The 25,849-nt window shown below is 41.8% G+C and overlaps 2 protein-coding genes across 10 annotated transcripts; one reads left to right on the top strand and one right to left on the bottom strand.

Annotated features, from left to right (window-relative positions):
• Positions 1-6,277: 6,277 nt before the first annotated feature.
• Positions 6,278-9,138, top strand: LOC138618309 (ras association domain-containing protein 8-like). Its single transcript, XM_069693976.1, has 4 exons — positions 6,278-6,448; positions 6,817-6,964; positions 7,237-7,349; positions 7,437-9,138. The coding sequence occupies exons 2-4, from the start codon at positions 6,852-6,854 to the stop codon at positions 8,738-8,740; spliced, it is 1,530 nt and encodes a 509-aa protein (XP_069550077.1). The 5' UTR covers positions 6,278-6,448; positions 6,817-6,851; the 3' UTR covers positions 8,741-9,138.
• Positions 9,139-9,626: 488 nt separating this feature from the next.
• On the bottom strand, positions 9,627-25,189 carry csde1 (cold shock domain containing E1, RNA-binding). Of its 9 annotated transcripts, none has more exons than XM_069693971.1 (22): positions 25,114-25,189; positions 21,767-22,473; positions 20,498-20,769; positions 18,205-18,403; positions 17,912-18,078; positions 16,995-17,081; positions 16,500-16,612; positions 16,340-16,421; positions 15,862-15,990; positions 15,604-15,729; positions 15,261-15,476; positions 14,971-15,111; positions 14,699-14,863; positions 14,261-14,278; positions 13,290-13,397; positions 12,933-13,111; positions 12,704-12,816; positions 12,480-12,599; positions 12,175-12,353; positions 11,904-12,067; positions 11,607-11,739; positions 9,627-11,179 (listed from the first exon to the last, which is right to left on the bottom strand). In XM_069693971.1, exons 3-22 carry the CDS (start codon positions 20,621-20,623, stop codon positions 11,132-11,134), a joined length of 2,613 nt encoding a protein of 870 aa, XP_069550072.1. In that variant the 5' UTR covers positions 20,624-20,769; positions 21,767-22,473; positions 25,114-25,189; the 3' UTR covers positions 9,627-11,131. The 9 variants fall into 9 exon arrangements, with proteins under 9 accessions (XP_069550072.1, XP_069550067.1, XP_069550069.1 ...); XM_069693966.1 differs by lacking the exon at positions 20,498-20,769 and adding an exon at positions 19,080-19,268; XM_069693968.1 differs by lacking the exon at positions 20,498-20,769 and adding an exon at positions 19,080-19,268 and having other exon boundaries at positions 16,500-16,597.
• Positions 25,190-25,849: the final 660 nt, after the last annotated feature.

Here is a 25,849-nt window from a genome sequence, read left to right as displayed (position 1 = left end):
AAGTTGACTCATTACAATTCTATAACTGTGACACCTGGTATTGGCAGAATACACAATGTACCATGCATATATAGGAACTACAGTGATCCATCACACAATATAGGCTCACATGAGATGGTAAAGTGTTCTTTAATATAACTCCAGACCCCGTTTTCTGTCAGTTTATTATTATTTGCATCAGCCATGGTGTTAGTGGCTCTATGTGGATGATTGTAATCAGAATTCACCAGCATGTTGAAAACATAATGAGAAAAGAGGGTCAAGGTCCAGAATGACTGGAGTTATGAACCAAGGTGCAAGTTTCATAGGAAACACAATGACAATGCACAGCCTGAGTGGCTCCACATAACACGACCTGCTGCAGAGAAAACTACGCTCGAGATCAAACTACTCTACTTTTTTAACATGCACTCATTAGCCAAGAGCCCAGGCTTTCTACTCTAAGACAACAACTCCAGTTCAGAGTCTATGACCAAAGTGATTTTGGGTTCCACTCGTTACCCTCCATATACTTACTTCCATCTGATTATGCCCAGCAAGAGAGAAGCACCACCCGGGATAAACCCCCCAAAAAGAGAGCGTTAGAGAAGCATTGGTTAGAAAATGTTATATTCAAGGTGTGATACATAAAGATGTCCCAACAGTTGACCTACGGTGGATGGGTAACAAAATGCACCACATAACTGCCATTTATGAACATAAAGTTTTAGGGACTCTTATTCCTTCAACATTATTAACAACAGATTAGAAGTACATGCAACAGTAAACGTTGAGGATAAGAGCAATGAAATGAGATGTCGGACCAGTACGTATATGATGATAAATGGATAAGTGGGTAACATACAGTACGAGGATAGATAATGGAGGACACATATAAAAGAACTGCATCTTTATGACACATGCAGAGAGGATTTCGTGGTCTCCCCCTGCAGCCGCAGTGCTTAGATCACACATCCAGGATACTCGGCTGATTCCACCGCTGCGCTGCTTTCAGTTCTGAGCGTCTCCTTGCATGCGAAGAGGCATTAACTGTGACTCCCTGGAGACGAGGGGGGAAAAGGTATGCATATCCTGGTTGTTTAAACAGGCCTTGTTTGTGTGCTGTGTTGCCAATAAGATCAGCATTCCCATAGTGGAAGAGTCAGTGAGCTGCTTGAGAAAAGTTACTTTCAGTTCAGTTTTAATTTGTGATGCTATAAAACATCTGACAAGTACATCAAGACAGCTGCTGTTGAATGTGAACAGTAAATTATAACTGATAGTAAACTATAAACACATTTGTTGTCAGCTTTCAAAACCTGCTCCTGTAAATCTGCCTGCGCATGCTGCACAACACACAGTTTCAATTCCTTTCTCTGCAAAATCATCCCAACCCAACTACTTGTGAAGCTTTGCGGACTGCAGCTGGTTAAACTACCACCTTTCTTTTTGTTTCACCCTTTAAAAAACTTTTAGCAGCTGAATATGACTTGCCTGTTGCCCTGTGCCAGGTGACAGCAAGCCTATAATTAGCCACCATTATAAAAGAACTCAGAATAGTATTATTGATTCAGCTTTTTTTATGCCGTGGGTAAGAAGCAACCTAAAGAAAACATTGAGGAAATACAAACCGAGCAAAAGTTACTGCATGACTGGATCTCATGTCACACTTGATCTGGGAGAATCTGCTGACAGGACACATCCGTCATATCCTGTCCTGACATTTTCACAGCTGATACTTCATCACTCACTAGATTCTTCACTGCCAAAGGCTGATACACAACACTAAAGTTTGATAACGTTAATTTTCCTACAATAGAGCAGAAGAAAAGTAGTTTGGTGTTGAAATGAGCTGCTTGAAAACTCCATGGTGCAGGCATAGATCACCAAGGAAAGATGTCTGTCAATATGTACTGTACTTCCAATGGGATTTGTGTGCATTGTAACCCCAATGAACCTGACATTAAAGCTGTCATTACCAATCAGAGACACCATAATAAATAAAGGGGAATTTATCACCTGAATGGTGGATGATACTGAACCCTGCATGCTCCATTTAAACTTTCAAAGCAAAGTTTTAGGAGCTCTCACTTCCATACGTCTCAGTTTGCAGACCAAAAGGTGCCTATCCCCCCCCAACTATGCAACTATGAAACCTTAGTAAATCTTATCCAAACTCTCTTTCTATTGGTGTATATTGCACATTTAAATCGGTCTGCCCAAACTTACCTGGAACCAGAACTTTTGGCATGGTGATGCTCTTCTAGTGAACCGCTCCCTGAGAAGTGTTAATAAGGGTGGTCAGGCACCGGACCACTGTAGTGGGGAAGTGTGAAGCCCCGAGCTCAGTCTGTGCAATATTAAGCTCCCTGTTCCTCACGTGTAACCAGCCTGTAATCAGAACCTGCTGTGCTCACATAGAACACGCCTTGATGTAATGGGGAACTCATATGTGTCCAGATCTATTTTAAGTTGTCTATGTGCAACCAGGGCACACTGGCAGGCGCAGTGTTTTGACAAAGACACAGGTATGTGTCTCGGGTTATATAACACTCTGATAGCTGCACAGGTTGCTGTGCACATGGTTGGTGGTTAGATGGGTCCTGTGTGTTAATGTTGCGCATATTTACAACGTACCTGTCAGTTCAATGCAAAAGAAGATGATGTTTTTATTCTTGCTGTTAGGTGAAAAAGATTTGTCTTCATAAAGGAAGCAAGTAATATTAGTTTTGACATTGATTACAGTTTGTAATACTTTTGATTGATTTTTCAAAGCACAAGTGGAGCAAATTCTCATCCCATGCTGCCTTTGTAATCATTTCACCTAACACACCCAACACCAATGATCCAGAGCAGAGCAGAAAGCTGAAAAGAGAAACTGTTTTGGACAATAATTTCGGCAAAATGATAAAAATACAAAAATGCAAAAAAAAAAATCTCTAACTATTCTAAAACTTCATTTTACATTCAAAATGTTAATTTTCTGCGAAATATATCACATTTTAATGAAATGTAATTTCACATAACATAAAAATGTATTTTTAGCCCTGGATAGGAAACAATTTGGGCATCTCCTATTTATAGCTTTTACAAAAACATCCAAAGTAGTGCTGCATTACTCAACAAAACCCCTTAAGCTTCAGGCTGCAACGTTTTAATAATCTTTAAATGAAAAGTGAAATACATCATTTAAAATAGTCTAAGATTTCTTGCCACTAAATAGTGTGATAAGTGGCCAATCCTAATGCAGCACAAGACTTGTCTGCATCATATATCCTGACAATCTATCCATTAGTTCTTAAGACATTTCACTGAAAATGTTTCCAAAGGAGGTCAGGAAGAAAAGTCTGGGGATCACCAGAGTCCATTGGGGTCCACGATGAGAATCTGTCCAATCATTAAGATACTTTGGTCTGAACCAAACTGGTAGACTGACCAATTTTAGGGGAACGGATGTTTCCCCGGATCAGATGTTCTCATGGTCCTTTATTCCCCATTTCAATTCTAACCCACAATAGTTCATTCTATTAAGTGAATACCAAGCTTTTTTGAGGGCCCTGTTATGTACTATATAGAGCTGGGGAATACAGGAATTGCTCCAATGTTAGTGTGCCTAAGAAGTGGAAAAGTAACAATAAGCAATGTATAAATTGCAAACTGGTGTTATGGTTTTTTGGTATGTGAATTTAAAGCATGTTGGGAAAGGTGAAATGCTCTGATGAAGATAACGGGGATCCCAAAGAAGGAAATACAAATATTTCACAGCATTTTCCTTCGAGAGTATTTCCTCATTACTCGTGAATATTTTAAAGGTCTTTTTTTTACTGCTTTGAGCACCACAAACACAATTTCATTCCCCTCCAGTGTTTTGGGGTGGAGGTTTAGCTACATTTACGATTTAAGATATCTGACTTTGACTGATTAGATGCCACAAAATGAAAATTTGGTCAGCGTTCATTTATGTAACTGCTGTAATCTGCTGTCCACTCTGTCCATCTGGGCAGCTCCAAAACGCTTGACCAGACATCTATTTTTAGGGAATGTGATCCTAAATGTCAAAGCTCCTCTATCAGGACAACTACTTAAAGAGATCAGGTTAGAAACAGGCGGTCAGTCAATTCCGCCTTCAGAAATTAAAATACCAGACAGAATTCTGAAGACTTCTGAAGAACGTTTTCTCAATAACAAACCTTTTATAAATATTACAAATTTCACAGGAATACCTTCCAAATATTTAAACTTGAGTGCTACAGTCTATGGTCTTCTCTTAATTATAATTACGTACGAGATTTGTCTAACATGATAAAACACCAGCGATGGAGTGATCAGTGTCATGCTTTAGCTGTTTTCTGCTGTTTGGACATGTTCTAATTAGAAATCCTTGTAAAAGAAAGACATTAAATTCGTATTAACAAATTGTATTATTTTTTTTGGACTAATCAGTCTTCAGCTACGTATTTCAATTTACCTGGTAACTACAACTTTTCTGCGCAAAACGTCAATGCAACATTGTGCCAAATGGGTACATAAATGTGAACTCCAAGAATAAACTACTAAAGGTAAGTAGTCACAAATACACAGGGTAACATCAATGAAAAGTCCTCTGAAGAATTTGTCCTTGCAGTTCTGGAGAGATCTGACTGTTCCTCACCATGAACCTTAGAGATTATCAGCACCGAGCTGTGCGGGCAACAGGGAGCATGGGGTCCAAGTCTGTCTGTCTTATATTACTCGTATCATCTTCACTCACACTGCCAGGCATTACCAGATTTCAACAGGTGGTTCCCCTGTTCCAGCTCCAGCGCTGGGAGTTGTTGGGGTTTGGTCCTACAGAACTATTCTGTGATTTTCACTTTTCTAATTAGTTTGAGGGATTGTATGACGTTGCAGAACAACACCAGACTCCCAAAGTTAACACACACACACACACCTCCAACAGAAATGATTTCCCGTAGAAATCGTAAACCTCTGCTCCCCCAGCAGCTGCCTTCAGACTTGAACTACATAAACTAAGCTAATCATGGCAGAATAAATGTACTGTATTGGCTACTGAGAGACAATACGTTGCATGCAGCATGTTTTATTAGGTTATAAAATATATATTTCAGCAAAAGAATGAAAAGGGTGAAGAAGAAGTTAAACAGTGAATGGAAACTGAAAATATTTTCAGCTCGGTCTCACTGACGAAAAAGTACACGCTTAATTGCGGCTTTCGGTTGCAGCAAGTTCACATGTTCTGTTTGGATTGTAATCACTCTTCCTGTCAGAGAGATAAAGACAAACACCCAGAGCTAAAAACAGCCTCCCCACAACCCTCCTACAAGACCTGTTTGTTTTCAGGCACAAGTTTTATAGGATTTGATGACGTCAGCGTCCTCAAGATTTTCTGTTTTCTACTGTATGCTGCACATTAAAGAATAAAGGCACTCACACTTTATAATGATTTGTATGAGACAGTGGAAGGACAAAGTAAGTGAACCCTTTGGAATGATCTGTATTTATCAATGAATTGGTCTTAAAATACTGTAAAGAAATTTAGTCAGATCTCCATCTAAGTTGCAATTATGAACAAACACAATCCAGTTTAACATAATTTATATATTTGTAAAAAAAAAAATATGTAAACCTCTGCTAATAATATCAACAGCTAATTAGTGTCCAGAGTTACTGAACCTGGAGTCCAGTCAGTAAAACAAGATCGAAGGTGAAGGCTATAGACACAATTGACATCTTGAGTTTGGTATTTACAACAAACATCTGCTGATGTAAATGTGATGTGACATATGACCCTCAAAAAAGACATCTCGGACAACTTACCTTAAATAATTCTTGATTTGCATAAGGCCGGAAAAGGGTCACAAAAGTAATGTCAACAAGTTTAGATATTGATCCGTCAACAATTAGACAAACTGTCTCTGAGTGGAGATGAGTTAGTATTGTAGCAACTCTCCCAAGAAGTTAAGATGACTCCAAAAGCCAGAGTAGCAGCTAAAGGGTTGAGCATATCATGGTGCATGGAGACTATTGTCCATGTCAAGACACCATAGAATGAGCCTCTCCCATTAAAGTCTCAATACACACTGGAGCACCTCGACACTCCACTACACTACTGGAAAAATGTTTTCCAGACTGATGTAACTAGGGCAGAATAGACTGGGGCCAACATGCAGCACTGCGTATGGTGTAAAAATGGTACTGCGACAGGAAAATATAGCCCGCTGGTAAAGCACTGTGGAGAGAGCATCCTGATCTGGGATAGATACCTTCATTTACGGGGAAAAATGACCCCCAAGTTCATCAAGGTATCTAAGAAGCACTGCTTTCCACCAGCTGAAGCTGAGAAGAAACAGGACAATGACCCTAAACACCGAGGCAAACATACTACGAAGTGGATTCAAAAGTTCAAATCCTAAGAATATGGTTGATCTGAAGCAGCGCTGTGAGGAAATTCTTCTTGGATGTTGAGCAGGTAACTATGGAAATGATTGTTTATGGTTATTTAGGCAAGTCGAGGTTTGACGAGTTTTTAAGTCCACTTACTTCCTGCTGCTTATTTTCTTTATCAGCAGTGGGAATATTTAAAGTGTGTGTTCGGGTACAACTCAAAATATCATAACTGTTTCCGTGTTATTAATTTAAACATATTGTATTTGTCTATACTTACACCTAATGTGATAAATATTGGTGTGAAGACATCTGTCTAAATCTGTCTAAATTACTAAGGATCTAACGTTCGGACAGCCTGCTCTGGTTTTCTTTTGTGTTACATCATTTCACATAAACCTACAGAAATTAAATTTTGCTTTGTATTTTTCTTTCAAATGGAAACTATTCAAGATGGGTGGGATCATAAGCTGTTCCCGAGAGGTTATATGCCTTCAGGAATTTTAACTGGTCCTAATTGCGCTACTGTTCCTCCCAACCACAACGGTCAGCCCCCCGAAGCAGACAGTCGGAGTATCTGTACAGCAGACAGGACAAAAAGGTAGGTCTTTACAATATTTTACCATGAATATTCTTAAGTAACATCTATTTCTGTTATTTTTTTTTCTGTTATTATTTTTTTTATTACTGGAACAATCTGTCCGTCGAGACAGCGATTTCACCGCCTGCAAGCTTGACCAACACATGATGGGTGGACAGATTAGAGTGAATGTTAATGGCGGGTCATTTAACGGTCTCCTCCACTTCCCCTAATAGAGACAACAGCCCCTGTTCAGCGCGTCACACACTTTTAACGTCTTTTTTAAATCACAGACTGGGCACAATGGAAGTGAAGGTGTCTGTGGATGGTATCCCACGTGTGGTCTGTGGAGTTACCGAGGAAACGACGTCCCAAGAAGTGGTCCTAGCTTTGGCTCAAGCCTTGGGTATGTACAGTATGTCTGCAGCTCTGTACAGTTTATTTTCTAATATGTTGACCGAGCTGGCAACTACACTGTCATCTTTCTCTTTAGGTCAACCTGGACGCTACACCTTATGGGAGAAATTCAAAGACTTTGAGCGGTGCATGACGCCTGATGAACGCCTTCTGGAGACGCTGGCGCGGTACGGAGAGCAGGCCAGGGAGGTCCAGCTCACTCTTCTCCACAACGGACCCTTAGTCTGGGATGAAATGAGCAGAGTCAAAGTCGGCAGGTACCAGCCTTGCCCGCCGTTAAGAAGAAAAGATGCAGGTGCTAGAATGCGGCCGGGAAGTGGTTCGCTGAGTTTCCATCGCCAAAGCTTGCCACCATTGTCCTGTTTAAGAAAAAATGCCGAGCAGAAACAAGAGGACGTGAAAAGGCCTAAAAGAAAGTCTCTGACGCTCATGGAGGAGGCCTGGGATTGGCTGGAGAGTCTGGGCAAAGGAAAGTCCTACAGCACTGCCTGTGATAAGGACAGCAGTAAGAGGACCGAGAAGAAGAACCGTACCTCTTCGCACGTTTCTCTCACTGTTGAGAATGATAACTCGGCACGAAGTAGCAGAGGTAAAGCTCGAGGTCAGAAAAGTCTGAAGTCCGACTTGGACCATCAAACATCCTGCTGCATGGGAAATCAGACGAGGGGTAAAGAGATCAAACACTCCAAAAAAAAACAAGAGAAGTCCAAATTTCCGACTGACGATGAGAAAAATAGTCTCAGAGAAACCATAGTATGCCAGCTCATGTCTCTCCAGGATTTCCAGGTCCAGATAACACATGTAGACCGACAGATTTTTGACATTGAAGAAAGACACAGGGCCAAAGAAGCTGAACAAGAAGCCCGCGAGAGAATCGTTGAAGAGGAGATGGAGCAGATCAAATTTTGGGAAAACGAATTGAAGGCAGAGGAAGGTTACGAGAAAGATCTGCAACGTCAGTTCCTAGAGATGAGAGCGAAGGCTGCGGAGTGTAAAGCTAAACTGGAGGAGTACCGGCGCAGAATGCAGGGCCTCGATTTCTTTGGCGGTCCACAAGAGGATCCCGAGGTGGTTTCTGAAGTCGGTGCAAAAGCGGCCACTGAGATTTCAGCCGTTTCGACTGAAGCTGGAAATCTCCAACAATCTGATCCAGAAGGCGCTGTGAACGTTAACAGGAAGTTCCTGCCCAGGGAAGACTTCAACCCTCCTCACGCTCTGGTTCCTCCCAACCAGATAAAGGAGCGCAGACCCACAGGACCCACCGAGCTGAGGGAGTGGTGGACCCGCTGGTCTGAAGCCCAACGCTCTCAATCACCGAGTAAAACCAAAGTGATTCACCGCTCTGAACTGACTATATATCTGGGCAGTACCAAGGTTTAGAATCAGAGGGGGTCACGTATGTCTACGTGGCACTAAGTCACTAAAATAGGATTAATGCATCATTGTTTTCCATCCGGGCCAATTTCAAGCCTGACATTTCAAGACACTGATCCTCCTTGTTCAACATGTTTGTATTCAATACTTATTGTAACACGTGGCTTTTCAAGATAAGAAGTAAGAGATCGGCAGAAGTAAAAAAAAACATCTGCACGTTTTACTGAATTTTTAAATATAAAACGACATTTACAGGCATGGATACCTAGACATCGTGCACATAATGTGCGGTGAAGTAAATTGCGGCAAACCGAGTGTTAAAACCTTCCAGAAAGAGCGCATACTGACTGTCCTTGCTCTCTGAAATTTTACTTTTTCTGGCAGACAGCTTTTATCTTTGTCCATGTCTAACCCTAACCCTGGGGGAAAAGATGCCCCCCCCTCCCCCAGAAGGACAAAAATAAATGGCCTCCAACAACCATGTGGCAGAGATGGACAATAGACAATCTATTTTCCTGCTCTGTAAGTGAAATTACAGACAGCCCAATACCTCAAGAGAGCAAATAAAAGTCCTACTTGTAAATGAGCAGCTCTGACTCCAGTCAATTTGTTTGCATCTGCTGAGAAGCTCTAGTTGTTTCTCTCATTCCGTTTCATTGTATAGATAGGCCAATATCTTTTTACAACAATTCTTGGCTAATGTTTAATAACTGCTAATATATTTGGCATTTCTGAGCCTCCAGTCAATGCCCTCTTTGCCGTGTATAATTGGTCTACATAATAGAGTTGTTTTCACAGCCACTCTACGCCTCCAAGTAGTTTTCTTCAGAGGCCGTCTTAAAATATAGCAGTCTGGGAGGTTTTCTCTGAAATTAGACAACAAAACAGCAAATGATTTTCATAAAACTTTAATTCAATTGTTCATTCAAGACCATTAACAAAAGTACATGAGAACCTCTTTTACGTGGTTCAACTGAAACCCAGTGATCTCCAAAGAAATTAAATTTGACTGTAACTTAATGTGCAGAGGCACAACAGCTCACCCACCTTGTCTCCAGAGCACATAAACTTTTATCCTGATTTTTTCTAATTTTGTTTTTTAAACAGAATTTCTAATACTTTAACCTCCTTTTTTTTTTTTTTTTTTTTTTTTTTTTTTTAAGTTAAATTTTGTTTCATTATATCTGAAGTTTGAACTTTTCACTAAGAAAAAAAAAAAGCACACATTACATACAGTATAGTTCAACCCACAGGTTTGGGATGCATATCGGTATTATTTCTACTAGAAAAGAAAGCCACCCTAAGATTGTTCTGAATATTTTGGCGGTTGGCTGGGAACAGAGGATACATCTAATTTTTATTGATTTTTTTTTTGTTGTAATTATTATTTAATTTGCTCATAGTTTTTAGGCACCTTATTCTTACTTAATTCAATATTAGCAGACTGAGTTCCAATGGAAAAAAAAAAAAAAAGCAAAAAAAATATGTGCAAGAAAACAAAACATTGTATAAAAGAACTGCAGATATAAGATGCCAAAGGGAATTCTGCACCTGGGAAAAATTGCTTAAGTGGAGCATGTGAATACCAAAAAGGTATCTAAAGGCTCCAGATTGGTAAGAGTAAATCCCATTAGATTAACTACTTTGACATTCACATACATCACACACACACACACACACACACACCATGCTTTCACTTCAGCTCTTCAATAAAGCATTTTAAAACTGCTCAAAAAAACGGAGCAGAGAAGAATCCTCAGTTTAAGCTCGCACATATGAGAAATATGATCCTCCTTATGGAGGGAACTTCACTTTGCTTTATGCGTTTTGTATGGAAAGCATACAGTAGAGGAAACCCGACAATAAAATTGTTCAAGTTTCCACGGGTAAAGGAGCTAAAGTATGAGGAACAAATATGGAGCAGAGGTTCAAAGACATGCCAACAGTCGCGCTCATTCGTCCAGTCAAACTGGTTGACAGATTACAGGTGCAGAATTCCAGACAAAGCAGATTCAAAAGGTCGGGACGTAGACGGTCACACAGTCATCACTCTGATGAATTCTCATCACAATTTAGAGGGACAAAGTCCTCAGAAACAAATACCTCCGTTACACACTAATCACTTCGAGGATACATCACACACGCACACACTCAGAGATCCCATGTACACTGCTGTGGAACTCCGTATCAAATACGTCATACGCAGGGAGCAGGAATACGAAAAGTTCCCTCGCAGGTATCGATGGGGACAAAGGTTACACATGCCAATTACTGTATGTGTGCGTATGTTTTGTGGATGAATTTGTGTACAAGCATGTGTCGATTTCATATTCCCTTATGCCCCGCTGTTGCACTTTGGGAAAGTATCCCACCAACACCCAACAGGCTCTGTATTGCTCAGTCGATGACACCGGGCTGGCGAATCTTGCGTTCCACATTGAAGCCCTGCAAAGGAGAACATGAACTTTATTAAATGATCAAGTTTACATACAAATCTAGAATATTACAAAAGCTATTGAAAGGTTTGAGGAAGGGAAACCTACATCCTAAAGCAAAGCCAGACTTTTGGCCAATGTAGCATTTTCAGGTACTCCATGCACTGCATAAACAGCCTGTAATTCCATGAATAGTTCTGATTTCTAGAATAGATAATACTAAATCAAATATAGCCTATTACCAACTTTGTATGTTCAATAATTGGACATTTCTAGTGTTGGGGGTTTTGGTACAACAGATTGTAAAAACCCATGAAAATGATTGAAATGTTTTATCAGCAACAACAATTGATTTCTGTATCAATTTGGACGCAAAGCTACGCTCTCCAAGAACACCAGCTTATTTCATCACGGTACAAACTGCAGCTTCACTGTACCTTTGAATTGTCCGGACCACGGGGCTGTCTTACAATGACCAGGCGAGGAGCACTGGCGTCGTCAAGGGTGATGCTCTTCAGTCGGTTCACCAGGCGGTCAGGCCGCGGCGTTGCCACTGGTTTAGGTCCCTCACTGGGACGGTAGACACACAATGACCATGATCAACACGGATTTTCAACTTGCGTTACTTTGAATTTTTTAAAAAAAATTATTATTATTATTATAGTGCATGTTTTTCCAAAATGTGCATTATAAATCAATCAGCTTCTGCAGCCTTTAATAGTCCTGGGTCTTACCTGACTCTGCGTACGTTGCAGGCACTACATTTTCCTGTGCGTTGGTTGAGGACCACTGAGAACTCCACCTCATCGCCGGTCTGGAGCTCCAGGCCGTCCTGCACTTCTTTTACATGGAAGAACAGCTTCTTGCTCTCACCAACTTCATATGTAATGAAGCCAAACTGCGGGCGACAAAAGACACAACTCACTGATGTGCCGCAATTCACGTCGTCATAATTCGCACGGTCGTAACCAAGTATGCACCAGAAGACGAAGAACCGAACCGTACCTGGTCTTTGACACACTCCACCAAAGCTCTACGCTGAGGCACCACGTTACAGGCCATCTTCTGTCCGGTTTGGGTGACTGTGCACACCTGGAACTTCACCAGTTCTCCTTTCTGCAGACAATCTGCCTTGTTTGCCATTCCCATGATTCCAAATGGATAATTCTGCCCTTTAGTTCCCCCTGGAAAAAAACAAGAAAAAAAAAAAAACACAAAACAAGAACTTAACTTTCCCCCAATAAAAAAATGAATATAACAGTGTGCGTTAAACACAGAGTTGACAAGTCTCATCGTAACTTGACACCAACCTTCCTCTGTGATTTCAATTAGTCCTTGGTATTCTGTCTGAGAGGGGTCCACACTGCGTAAGGGACGGATGACTTTCCCCATCATCAAAGACACACTGATATCTTCACCAATGCCATTCACTAAAAGGAAGAAAAGCATCTTTGGTTTACAAGCATTCACACCTACATTACGTCCACAAATATGATCACGGTAAAATAAACGGAGGAAAATAAAGCCCTCATACCTGCAGCCACCTTGGTAACCTTTTCAGCACTGACTTTGTTTCCCTTTCCTTTAGAGAGAGTGTATTCAACCGTGTCGCCAAGCTCCAAGTTGTCCAAATCTCCACACATTTCACTGACGAGAAAACAGAAGCACAGTGGGACTTTATGAATTAGGAGATCTTTGGATGTCGTTATCAAATACATCAGCAACCACCTCATCCAAAAGCATCTGAGAACGTAAACCTCTACCTGTAATGAAAGAAAATTTCCTGGTCGTGATTTGCCGTCTCAATGAAGCCAAAATTATCTTTCAGTGTGGCAACAAATCCATGCAGTCTCTTGGCGTTGGAGGCATTGCGGTTGAGGACCCGGATGGAGACGGCACTCTGCAGGCCAGTTCGCTTCACCTCGTTGACTGAGAACTCCACCTAGAGGACAAGCAAATGCAACGGTCGCACGGGCAAAACAACACTCCAGCACTTCCGAGCCTGAAGCAACTAAATCAGAGCGACGAGAAGGTGAGTGAGCGTTTGTCTGCTACAAAAACCTCTGTGTAATCTTTATTAAAATGTTAAGCAAAATGGCCGGGCGTCTCTCAAGAGATACCTTGTCTCCAGCCTGTGGGTGACCTCCTCCCTCCAGGTCCTTGGTATGGTATGGCACAGTGAGCTTCACTCCACAGTCTTCATATGCAATCACTCCTTCCTCAGCTTCCTAAAAAGAGGGCAACAAATCAAACCTACATTATCTTTCTAATAAGTAGAAGCAGTGCTTGATCCAGCTGGTCCCAGCCGAGGTTAAATGGTCTCATCAACGCCACAACTGTTTCTCAACAGCGCGAGCTGGAAAGAGCTCGTATTTAAAAAGAATCGGCTAATTCAACCAGATGATTTTAGAGTATGTAGTGTATTAGAAGATGGTGTGCAAATAGCCTACACAAGCATGAAAGGCACTAGTGTGTGCAATGCATCGTTCTGTAGCGGACTAGTTGGTTAGCATTACCCTAATCTACTGCAACAGCCGAGTTACAGCCTACAGCGTAGGGCTGCATAATTACCCATCACTGCTGGAGTTTCAACTACTGGGAACAGTAATCCCTTAAACCAACTGCAGCCTGCAATTCACTGGAATCATCAGGCTCGACATTTAATCTAAAACAAAGTGAGAAAATGGGGTGTACATTAAAAAAAATGGCCACGTTGCATGATTACAAAGATTTACATTTTTGGAAATTTGATAAATTATGTTGAACTTAATTGTTAGAAAAGGACCAAAGAGTGAAGCAATCTGGGTGCTGGTCACATTTAGGAAGGCACAAAATATGGTTAATTAATTTTGCGATACATACACACACACACACACCTTATGTTTTATTAAAATGATAGGCTGTTCCCCACAAAAGAAAAAAAAAAACATACTAGTAATTGGAACTACTTTTTCATCTTAATTGTGCAGCCCTACTCTCTGAATCAGTGATACAATACTTGATCCACATTGCCACGGGTTAATTGGTGATCAAATACCATGCTGTCAACTAAAGAGGCAAAGGAGGCGATCAGAGGCCTGCAAAGACGAACCTTCTCTACAACTTTACCCTTGAAAAGTAAGAGAAACAGACACTCATTAGACAACAAGGCTCGGCTCGGGCACATTCGTAATTCCATCTTACTACACTGCATTATTTGTCAACTGCGATTTTTCTCAAACTAAAATGTTAAGTCAAACATTTGTATCATTTGCCCAGAATATGAACGTCTTCATTTGCGAGACATAATTCATGTGGCTTCATGCAGAAGGTCTCAGTCCTACCTTGTCTTTTTTCTAACCGACAAGGGGCATGAACAGGAGGAGGTCATTGAAGGAGAAAGCAAAGACGAACATTAGAACTACAACAGAAAAGTGGAAAGATGGGTAGATGAGGAGGGTTGGGAAATGGTCTCTATGACTACCGTTTTGAATGAGCGCGGGGGGTAAATCTATTTGAAATATTATGTCACGTTTGTGCACTCTGGTACCTTCTCTTTGCCCTTGGTAGGACTGGCATTCTTGGTGGAGGATGCAACAACTTCCTTCTCCACCACACCCACAAAGCGCTGCTCAGACTGGGTATGGAAGGACACTGTGCCTTTGGGAAGCTTCTTGATGCGAACTGCATGGTTTCTCTGAGCTGACAGCATATCCTGGCAATGAAAGGACATTTACTTTAGTTTCTTCATTGACAAATAACAAAAATATGCTTCCTTAAGTAATAACACACTTTAGGGCAACTCTAATAAACAGGACCTACAGGCACAACAGTGAATTCCACTTCATCTGAGATATGCAGTTGGCTTTCCTCCAGGACTTCACTGAAGTGAAAGAACATCCTGGCATCCCGATCCACACACTTAATGAAACCAAAGCCATCACGTATAGCTGCAATCACACCCTGGATAAAGGTTTGTGACAAAGTATTCACACTTTAGTTAAATAAATATGGAAACCATTTCCAATTAATAATATCTTTCTTCTCAACAGTCAGGCGTTGCAAAACATAACTGTTGAGAAGATTTACTTCTTTCTTTTTGCCATCCTCACCATTTCACGAGACTCCTTGGTGAAGTCGAAGGTGTCTGGGAGGATGTCGATGTTGGTAGCCCTCTCCAGCTTGTCTCTGCGATCGGTGGAGATGTTGAACTGTATGTGGTCTCCCTCCAAAAGAGTCACCTTGGACTTAGTGTCCTTCTCGCCGAACGGCAGTTCCTTGTCGGTGAAACCAATCCTTGCACTGATGCGACCTGGAAGAGGGTCGTTCTGCAGAAGCAGGAAGGAGAGATTTGTTTGTTACAGTCTTGGTTGGTAGATTGGTTGGTTCAATGATTGCTATTAAAGCCTCCACTATTAAATACAATTCCATTTGGCAGATCTTTAATCTACTTGCCTGGTTTTTGGTGGGAACCTTCGGGATGACCTTGACAACAGTTCCTTCAAACTGCTCAATACTGATATCCTCAAAGATGACTGTTCCTTGGGGGAGCAGCCTCACATCCGTAGCCACTTCCTTACCCTGTGGGAGACAGCATGCATTCATTAAGCAGGTGTTTTAAGAGCTGCAGGTCTCAGTCGGTCCATAGCAGATCTACCAAAAATCAATAGATTGTCAGATATTTGTGGATTGCAAGAGCTTGACAACACCTACATTTCTGTCTTTGATGGTGAACTCAACGTCATCTCCAGCTTGAAGAGCTTCCAGATCTCCCTTGAACTCACTATAGTGGAAAAAGATCTCTTTCACCACATCTGCCCGCTCAATAAATCCAAAGGCCTCCTGAAAGAGAACACAAGGTTCAACATGACAGTTCTATCTACCTGCTCCTCGTAATAGGAGGTCTAGGGCTTCAAGAGTTAAATGGGTTTAGCTGGGGGGGGGGGGACTCTGATAAGGCCAAAGTTGATCAAAGACTACATATTTTGGATGTATTTTAGCCACATCATCATCATCATTATCTTCATCTATATGGAAGTCACAAACAAGCTAGTTAATAGGTTGGGAATTGTGTGTTGACAGGGACAGTATTCAGCTCCTTTCTCAACTCTTCTAATTAGCGCACTCAGTTTTGTGAGGTCAGCTATGACGAAGGTAAACCATACCATGTTATGATATCGGAGGCCCTTACCTTTGTAGCGCATACCACACCCTGGCACCTCATCTGCTTTTTCTTCACAAGCTGAATGTTATGAGCACTCACTGCACCAGTACTGAAATACAAGCAGGAGAGCGATGAATATAACATCGAGTGCAAGCTGCTATTAAGACGTGACGGTGTCGAGACTTACTGCTTGTTGGTATCCATATAAAAGCTGACTTTGTCACCCGTGTCCAGGTGGATGTTACCCTCCACATCATCCGGAGTATAGGTAAGGTAGAACACTTCCTGTGGAAAGTGACACTAATGTCAAACTGGGTTAAATAACGTAAAACTATTTCACATTCAAGACCATCCACAAAATAAGAGAATGCATAAAATATGAATGGCAGGCAGCCATGTGCTGTGGAGGCTGAAGATTTTACATTTACTCTGTCACCTAGTGTGACTGGAATTAATGCATGAAGACACGGTGCTCTCCACAGCATATGGCTGCAAATCACTGACACATTATAATGAATCAGAACTTGGAAGAAGTCGTAAGTAGACGTTCCGAAAAAACGGAATAAGCATGGAAGAAATAACTTGAGTGTTTTCTGCACAAACTCTTCAAGAGTGGAAAGATGAAATTCTAATTAAGCATTTTGTGGACTAATCATACAGTAATTCATGGCAGTTATCTTACCCCATTTCTTTCATAACACACACTGCCTGTGGGCACCTGGCCAGGAGCAGACTTTCCATCCAAGTGCAGTGGGATTGATGAGACAACCTGCAGCAAATGGGGCGAATTGCAGGTGGAGACAATTAATACACTGCGTTTCCCATCTTTGGCTGAACATTCACTATAATTACAAAGCCCGATTAAAATATTTCTGGACATGCGATGGATGAAATGGCTGAATTTCAAAATGGTACAGTAACACATAAATCAAGTGTCTGAGATGTTAAGAGTTGCATGAGCATGATTGCGCTTAAGCACGAAATCTGTTTAAGCCTCGAGCGTGTTGATGTCCTGAATGAACAAGTTACTGAGTGAACAAATTAGTACGAGTGTGCTGCTTTTTGGACTCGCGTTGTGCTCTACATGTAGAATTAGATTTATTAATGTGTATCTATTACAACATAAATAGCATCACTTGCATGATATGAATTGTACACCACAAATGAGGCAAGCCCATTAAGTCTGGCGTGGCACGCCTCCGCTAATCTAAAGTTAATGAAACAGTTTCCAAGCTCACTGACTCTTTACAGCCGTGTACCAGAACTGTTTGTCTCTCAGACTAAAGCCAACTGAGCTCAACACACAAACACTGAAAAATTACACTGATAACTTGACCATATTTGTTCAGACATTCAACACCTTCAGCAAACATGCATGCCATTTAAAAAAAAACAAAAAAACAGCCAATTTGAAATTTCAAATGTTCCATAAATCTTGATTTTGTAATTTAGATGTGGTGTAAAGGGGAAACAAATTTTACACTGTACAAAGAATAACATCTCCTGCTCAAATAATCCACAATAGGCCATACATATATATACACAACGGTTGACTTGACAGACAAGGACATAACCAAAAAAAAAATGGAGTTTCTTAACTGGATGAATATAACCATGCAGCACAGTAAAGGGATAGACGTGCAGGTCTGGCCCCACCTGGCCCGAGATGCGCTCCTCTGGCAGCACCTCTGGCTTTATCTTAAGCAGCTTCACTGCTATGGGCTTGCCAGTGCGCCTGTCAGAGGATACCTCAAACTCTACATCATCTGATGAGACAAAGAGGAGAGAAAACAAAATTAGCACACTTCAAAACAACACAGGGATAACTTAGGTTTCAGTAAAGTAGCAAAAACACTTTTCTTCTTTGGACACACGAGTCCAAAGCCTCTCACCTCCTATTTTAAGCTCCTGCAGGTTACCATTGTACTGAGAGCAGTGGAAGAAGAGACGAGCCTGACGTTCAGAGCACTGGATGAACCCATAGGAAGTCAAGAGCTTCTCCACCACACCAGTCTCTCTAATGCCTGGCCCTGTGCCGTTGGCGTACGCAGTGTGCCCATTGTTATGGAGCATGCCTGGGTCAAAACTCATCTGGAGAAGAGGAGAAACAAAAGGTTAAAGTGCATCCTGTCGTGGATCAACATGGAGCAGACAAAAGAAGAAGAAGAAGAAAAAAAAAACCACAGGACGCAGTTTAATGCAGTGTTTGATGCCAACCTTAAAAAAAAAAAAAAGAAAAAAAATCAAATCAAACTGAAAACATAACATCAAACATGCAAGTACAGCACATTTCAGAGGAAGTAGGGAAGGAAACAAAAGCAAAAGTAATGCTACATTAGAGCCTTCAGAGGCAATCTGGCCATCAGTGGAAAACAAACATTATTTCAGGATTATTTAGACCATTAAGAAAGTAAACTAAAATACTGTGTGGCACTTCCTGCTCATGTCATGCACGAAAAGCTACAATTCACTCAAATGACAGGTCAGTTAAGTCCCAAAACATCTCGGCACTAAAAAAAAAAAACTTCATGCAATTCTGGTTAGACAGACAAATGTTCAAACTGTTACCCATAACTACCTTTCAACCAACCCGTGATTATGCTGGAGTATCAACACAAAACTCGCCAGTCAAAACCTGCTGCGACACCCTGGTTTAAACTGTTTTTCACAAAACCACAAACCATGCTGTTAGCAAAAGTCCCAGGACACAACAGCAGCTCACAGAGGTGTTAAGTCAGAGTGGGCACCACCGGACATGCCCTCTTACTGATCTCTGATACAAGGGGGTCCGCTTGTGCTTTTTACTGCCTGGATGGGGATGGCAAGAGACTGAGGAGGAGCGGGGGATAGGCATGGGACCTGTAGATGTAGACGAGGCAGGGCCAGTGTTGCAAGACACTGGCGGTTCAGAGGAGCCTCTTTCCATTTCTGACACTGGGGCTAGGACTGGGATATGCTGTTGGGAGGAGGCAACGGCTTTGAAAGGTCACTACTTTATTTAAATTTCACATAAATCTAGATCTCACAAATAGTCGTTATGCAAAACTACTTGTTATATAACAGTTACAAAATACTGTCCAGCTGCCCTCACTATTCTGCAGATTTTTCATACATCACCTTACGTTTACCGTTGCACCACCTTTGAGGCCGACCATATCACAGCAATACAAGCGTTCTTGTGTAGAAGATTCCTTCAATGTCTTTTCATTGTATTTAGCTCATCACCACAAAAACTCAGTCCTCAAACCCCCAAAAAACATAGTCACTAAGAAACTATGGTTCTACAACCGTAAACTCATTAAATGATCAATCTACAGCAAGTGGTAGAAAGAACTAGTTCATTCAAACAGCAACGGCTCTACAGAGAAAGCAAATTAAAAAAAAACCCTCAAAAGATCAATCAACTTCTTGGCACAGCCAGTTAAGGTGAAGTGCTGCAAATGTTACTCGAGGTCGAGTAAAATAAAACTACTGAAGATGGAGATTCAGGAAATGCAAATGACAAGTCAAATAGCAGTGCATCTACAGTGGACAGAGAGTTGGTGATGGATTATGGGTTATGAGGGGGTCCCAGAACAGCCTCTCCTGTAAGGCCCTGTCCTGCACTATCACAGTGAGCTACACCTAAAACAAGACATAACATACACGGAGGTCTTTTACCCTTTAATGTCATTTAATACAAGACATTAAAGACCTGAGAACATTTGGTTGCCAGTGCAGTGATTACTCTGAAACATCCACCTAAAAAAATGTTTTTAGTCTCAGAGAGAATGAAGTTTTGATCAATGCTGATGGGTGAGTACTTTAAATACAGACTAAAATCAGTTTTCGTAACCGGACCAAGCGGTATGTAGTTCAGTTTGTATTTGTGTTGTCTTGAGTGGAGTTTTTTTTTTTAGTTGTGTTTTTTTTACGAGCAACAATATCGTCCAAAATAATTGACGCGCGTCACGGCCCAAATAAGTGCGCAAAGTAAAAAATAAGGGAGGAAAGAAAAATCGCCAAATTTCTAAGTCTAATCGGCCTCTCGCCCTGCAACAATAAAACTGAGTAGAGGCAAGTCTCGGGAGCCTGAAAAGGATGAAAGAGGTTAGGCCATTCACAGCAAAGATGCAGGGCAAGGTGGGTGGATGGGTGCTCGATGGGGTGGGGCACGTAGAAAAGAGGTGGGAAGGTGAAACTTACGGGTCGGCCATATGGCGACAGGCTGAGTCCGACAGGGGAGGTGCTGCTCAGGTCAGCGCTAACAAACGCGGTGGGTGGCGACGCAGGCAAGGTAAACTCAACAAAGCCTTTCCAGGGGCTGCCCATATTTTCCCATAAACTCGGACCAAACTTGCTTGAGCACTTGCTGAACTTGATTACTTGTTTGATTTTTTTTTTTTTTTTTTTTTTTTTTATGCTTGACTGTTAAGTACTATTCTTATGTAACCACCCAAAGATACACCGCTGGATGTCTGCAAGGGTGAAGAGAGGAACAAACATAACGGGTAAGGCAGATAGGTCAGCCAGTGTGCAAGTGTCACAAACAAAAGGAAAATAGCTGTGGGCTTTAATCCCCAGGGCGGGTTGAGAAGGCAAAAATCAGGGAGGATATGACTTGAAAACGACAGAATAGGAAAAAGGTGCGGGTTGGGTGTGGGTAAGCAATCAAATCATGGTCCAACTAAATCGAATAACCAGTTTAACTGTTTGGAGGTGGTGGTGCTTCAGTTCAGCTGGCTCATGTGAAGTTTCAGGAAGTTATCTTTAGCAAATGGCAATGTGGAGGTCACAGAAATGACAGGATCAAATGTTCTTATTTACTTATTGCTCTAATTTCACAAGAGGGATGTGTAATCGTGTGCAAAGAATAAATATACGAGGTTCATTTCTAACCACGTACTGCAGCAGCTGCTTTCACCGATATATTCCTCTCTCCGCTTGAGGACGTGCGAATTTGTGAAATCAGCTGCTGCAGACAAACAATCGCTGAAGATGATGCCCTTTCAAATTCAAGAATCCCAAATTCTAAGCAAAAAGGCCACAAATTATGATACGGCTCCAATAAAAAAAAAAACCCAAAAAAACATATAAAATCCAGCAGATGTTTGTGTCAAAGATGGATGCTTAAACAAGAAATGCTGACAAATACGCTGTTTTTTGTGTTCAGTGATAAAAAGAAAACAACCTCTGCATTGCTGCACCAAATCAGAGCTGCTGGCCAAACGGAACCAGAATCAAGAGCTGCAGTTGAGGCTGCTGAATAACGAGTAACGTCATTAAGCAGCGAATTTGCCAATTATAGTTTCTGAATTCCACATAACTTGTGGCATCTGCTTTTATCTGAATTCTTAAACCCATTAGAGGGAGAAAAAAAAATACACATATACTGTGGGGAGGGAATCCTTCAAAACATGACAAATTCATATGAAAAGTACAATTGACGTTGGTTGGACTGCAACAGAGACCCACCTTTATTCGTCGTCTTGTATCTTGTAATTCTCAGGATCTTGATAACTTTGCCGTTTTTGCAGACTTCTTCACGCACACAGTTGAACATACACTTGTTACAGGTTTCTGGCACAAGTTCTAGATGGTTGCATAAAGTAAAAAAAAAAAAAAAAAAAAAAAAGGGGAAACTCACGCAAAAAAAAAAAAAAAAAAAAAAAAAAAAAGGCAAACGCAGGTGCAATAACACTGCTTAGAAAAAAAAAAGACAATGAAAACAGAGGGAGGAGAAGAGGGAGGGACAGAGGAGGGAACTCTGGGGGGGAAAAACTAGCAGATAGCAGCCCACTCCACACCCCGGTGGTGAGTCGGCGGTGTAGTGAGGATGAGGAGGGCTAGGAGCAGCGTTGGGACGTGTGCTTTGTCAAAGCTGTTGAGTAGGCACAAACTTCTGGTTTCAGATCAGTTATGGTCTTCTCGAATTATGCTTGGGCGTTGGATTTCTTCTCTTCTGCGTTTCAGTTGGGCTGATGTGCGTATTCTTTGGTCGTTTCAGGATTTGGTTTCTTCTTCTGTTTTAAATCCTTGAAGTGATCCTTTTTTTTTTTTTCCCCACGTGTCTATGGTGTTGCAACTTTTGTTTTGGGAGGTTTATCTTCAGTTTCGTTGTTGTGATCTGAACTTGAAGCAGTTGCAGATGGTACAAAAATTCAGTTCTGTTTCACTTCATACTGTTGGGAGAAAGCAGATCCAGTTAGACGAGGAGAACCAATTTCACTTCACAGACATGAATTTAGGCTTAACAAGAAATACAAAGGGCCTGCGGGGCTGTAAGAGTCCGCAGGGAGGCAGAGAAAATTAACTACACTGTCAGCCAAGTGGAATTTGACATTTTCTGTCACGGGAAAAACAGCAACAACCCTGTGCACCAGTGGCCTGAGGTTTGCCCCGACTCTCAAGAACAAAAATAAGCTTTCCTCAGATGCCTTTAGATACAGTGTACAACGCCAGGCAGCTGACAAGCAGGCCGGAGCTGTGGCTCAACAAGTCCTTGTGCATACCTTCAGTTCAGGCTATGATATTTACGGCAACATTTCAGACTGTTTCGTAATGCAGCTGCTCTGCATACCGATGTACACATGTTCAGTCTGCAGGTGAGGCTGATCTTACAACCAAGAGGAAACTCAGACCTCCTTCAGGAGGTTAGTGTAGAATTTTGTTGACCTACATTCTCCGCTTTGAAACCAAGCTGGTTGAGCCAACCGGGGACACAAGATACCCAGTCTGCTATAACTGTGTCGCAATAACTCCCTTCCTACAGCCCAGACGGTTAATATACGGCGGTGCAAAAAAGACCAACGGGGTTCCTGGAAGTAGACTGGGACTTTTTTTTTTTTTTTTTTTTAAGGGGTATACTTTTTCTGTAGCAAATCCAAATTAACCAACAAGCACTTTGATGTACATTTGCAACTCTTCATTGAATATTAAACCCACCAGAACTAAAACTGAACATACTAGTGGTATAAACAACAGAGCCAGTGGTCACAAGATGGATTGAGTAAGTGTGTTATAAACAGAGACATGCTTCTGTGAAAATAACCTTGGAGAAGGAGGACTATTCTGCTCCCAATTTTTTTTTCCAGCTTTCAGTGACGCAGAAAAAAAAAAAAAAAAAAAAAAAAAACACAGTCCACCCACGAGACCACCGGCAGCGATTGGCCGGTTTGACACTTTCTGACAGGCATTAAACTACAGCGTAGCTCGTTAAACATTAAACCACACAGACCACCGCAGTTAAAGCAGAACAGTCAATGAACAACGCGGTTCCGAGAATCACGAGCGGCCCCGGTCCGGTCCGGTCCGGTCCAGGCCGGGGCCGGGCCCGAACAACAACCGCCCTGACAGCACCGACCATGTGACTTCCAAGCAATCCGCCATCCTCAGCTGGAACAGCTAATGTGGCCTGATCCAACACGTTGCGGCATGCAACGCCATCACAAGCGTCACGTCCGAGCGGCTCATTTCACCACACGGGACCGACTCTAAAATACACACCGGGACAGTCGAAGCGCAGTTCATTTTATTCGTTGGCTCTTTGCTGCTCGCTGAAGACAGTGAGCCTCACGGTACCGGCCCAGCGGCCCAGTCGTCTTCATGACCTTGTGTGGACGAACAGAACCTGGTAGATTAGCATCTCGCTAACGCTAAAGTCGTAAACAAGTTAAAGCCCCCCCGGATGTTTATGACTCTTAAAAAGAGGTAAACACGTTCACTGCGACATAACAATGTACCGATGAGTGAGCGCACATCGGGAATTCAGTCAATTTGGAAAATAAATAAATAAAAAAAGACCACAGGTATGCAGCTGGTGCTCTCTGATAACAAAGTTTGTGGAGAGAAAACAGACAACCGATCGCGTAAATCGCGTCCTCTAATCTCCAAATAATAAAAATGATTTATTATTATTATTTTTTTTCTCTTTATGTTTCGGGGTTCATTTGAACACGTAAAAGACTTCGTTGAAACTTATTTGAGGCTCGTTATAAATGAGGTTCTTGGCTCAGGAGGGATTCAGCACGCATCACAACATCTGATGAACCAACAACAACAACAACAACAACAACAACAACAACTTCTTCTTCGTCTGTTTTTGCGCATCATAATGTTATTTTGTAGAAGTGGATGGGACCGCGCGCTGCTTCTCCAGCACGAGACTATTTTTTTTTAATTTTTTAATTTATTTTTTTTGGTGGTGGTGAAATTAAAAACGAACAAACAACGGGGACACGAAAGAGTGTCGATATTAAACGGTGTACGTGAGCTCAAGTGCAAACTACCACCAGCTGAGTTTACGGGTCTGTAACGGAAACGTTACGGACGCTAACCGCACGAGGACGGCACAAACAAAGAAGTGCGCGTTCCCAGAGGCTCGTGCTCCGCTCTCTACCGGTGCGCCTCGTGCGTCTTTTATTGCACAACACGTCCAATTTTTTGCACAATATTATTTTTTTTTTGAATATTTTTTTTTTTTTTTTTTTTTTGGGTACGTTGCGACGAATTTAAATCATAACGTCACCGGTTGTTTACGTCTACCTTTTAAAACGATGGTAGCTGGGCCGTTCGCAGCGCGAAGCGGCTAACGTTAGCTCGCTGTCGGCCCTCTGTCTGTGGTGATTTATGTTGGGAGGAAAAAAACACGGCCGCCCCCACCCAGGCCCGAGATACGCGTATGACTGAGCGCCACATAGCCTGTCTTCTCCTACAGACACACTGGGTGAGAAACGGGGGGAACGCTTTCCTGACACGTAACAACGCGTGTTTAAAAAAATGTTTTGAGAAAAGGTAAAATTAATTAAAAAAAAAAAACTCACCCCAACAGCTTTCAGCACTGTCACCAGCGCCGCTAGAAGCAGCACGGCACATTACGTAGTGATTAGGGAGGCAGATACCGCGAGATTTGACGGCGTCAGTTTAACCAAAGAGCCTACAAGGAAAGAGGGTCCCGCTGCAGAGGAACCACTTCTGCGGTCCCGGACGGGTCCATGAGAGGACTTGAGCACCCAGCTGCGTTATAAAAGTGGGAACATTTCATCAACTTCGCTGTCGAGGCTTTAAAACGGATGTATAGCCGTGTCCCGGTCGTGTTGTTGTAAATATACAGTCATGTCGTTCACTAGCTGCAGGCTGAAACCAAGTACGTGTCCGTCGTTAAATTCCCCGACAGCGACCTTTCTTCTCCTGCAGGAAGGTTTCTGAGGCCACACGTTGCAATTTAGGGGTATATTCAAGAATAAAAGTCTTAGTCGGGGAAATGCAATTTGATACCGAGATAATTCTCAGCTGAATCAGTCACTGATTTGATGTTATTTATTGAACCTGTGGACATTTGAAATGGACAATAACATTCTGCTTATATAGCTGATTCTGTTTTTTATATAGCGTATAAACAACATTTAAGACACGGTGTCTTATTTTTTTTAATTTTTAAATCAATTGAAAAGGATTTAAACGATGCAGCTAGAATTTAATGAATATCCACACAAAAAAAAAAAAAAAAATGTGGAAAATATCCTTTTTACTAAAGCTGCACACTTTATTATGAAGTTG

Source organism: Brachyistius frenatus, unplaced genomic scaffold (assembly GCF_029030835.1).
Source record: "Brachyistius frenatus isolate BFR_SWC_R1_liver_20210118 unplaced genomic scaffold, ASM2903083v1 Contig_16, whole genome shotgun sequence".
Classification (NCBI taxonomy): Eukaryota; Metazoa; Chordata; class Actinopteri; family Embiotocidae; genus Brachyistius; species Brachyistius frenatus.
This window is presented reverse-complemented; position numbering and strand designations above follow the sequence as displayed.

Excerpts from the sequence above, each read along its gene's own strand:
- LOC138618309 (XM_069693976.1), top strand. The coding sequence starts at position 6,852 with ATGCCTTCAGGAATTTTAACTGGTCCTAATTGCGCTACTGTTCCTCCC. Across the intron at positions 6,965-7,236 it reads ACAGCAGACAGGACAAAAAG|ACTGGGCACAATGGAAGTGA; the intron begins GTAGGTCTTTAC and ends TTTAAATCACAG. Across the intron at positions 7,350-7,436 it reads AGCTTTGGCTCAAGCCTTGG|GTCAACCTGGACGCTACACC; the intron begins GTATGTACAGTA and ends CTTTCTCTTTAG.
- csde1 (XM_069693966.1), bottom strand. The coding sequence starts at position 19,238 with ATGGAAAGAGGCTCCTCTGAACCGCCAGTGTCTTGCAACACTGGCCCT. Across the intron at positions 18,404-19,079 it reads CCCCCTTGTATCAGAGATCA|ATGAGTTTTGACCCAGGCAT; the intron begins GTAAGAGGGCAT and ends CCTCTTCTCCAG. Across the intron at positions 17,082-17,911 it reads TGCATGGTTATATTCATCCA|GTTGTCTCATCAATCCCACT; the intron begins GTTAAGAAACTC and ends CATTTGCTGCAG.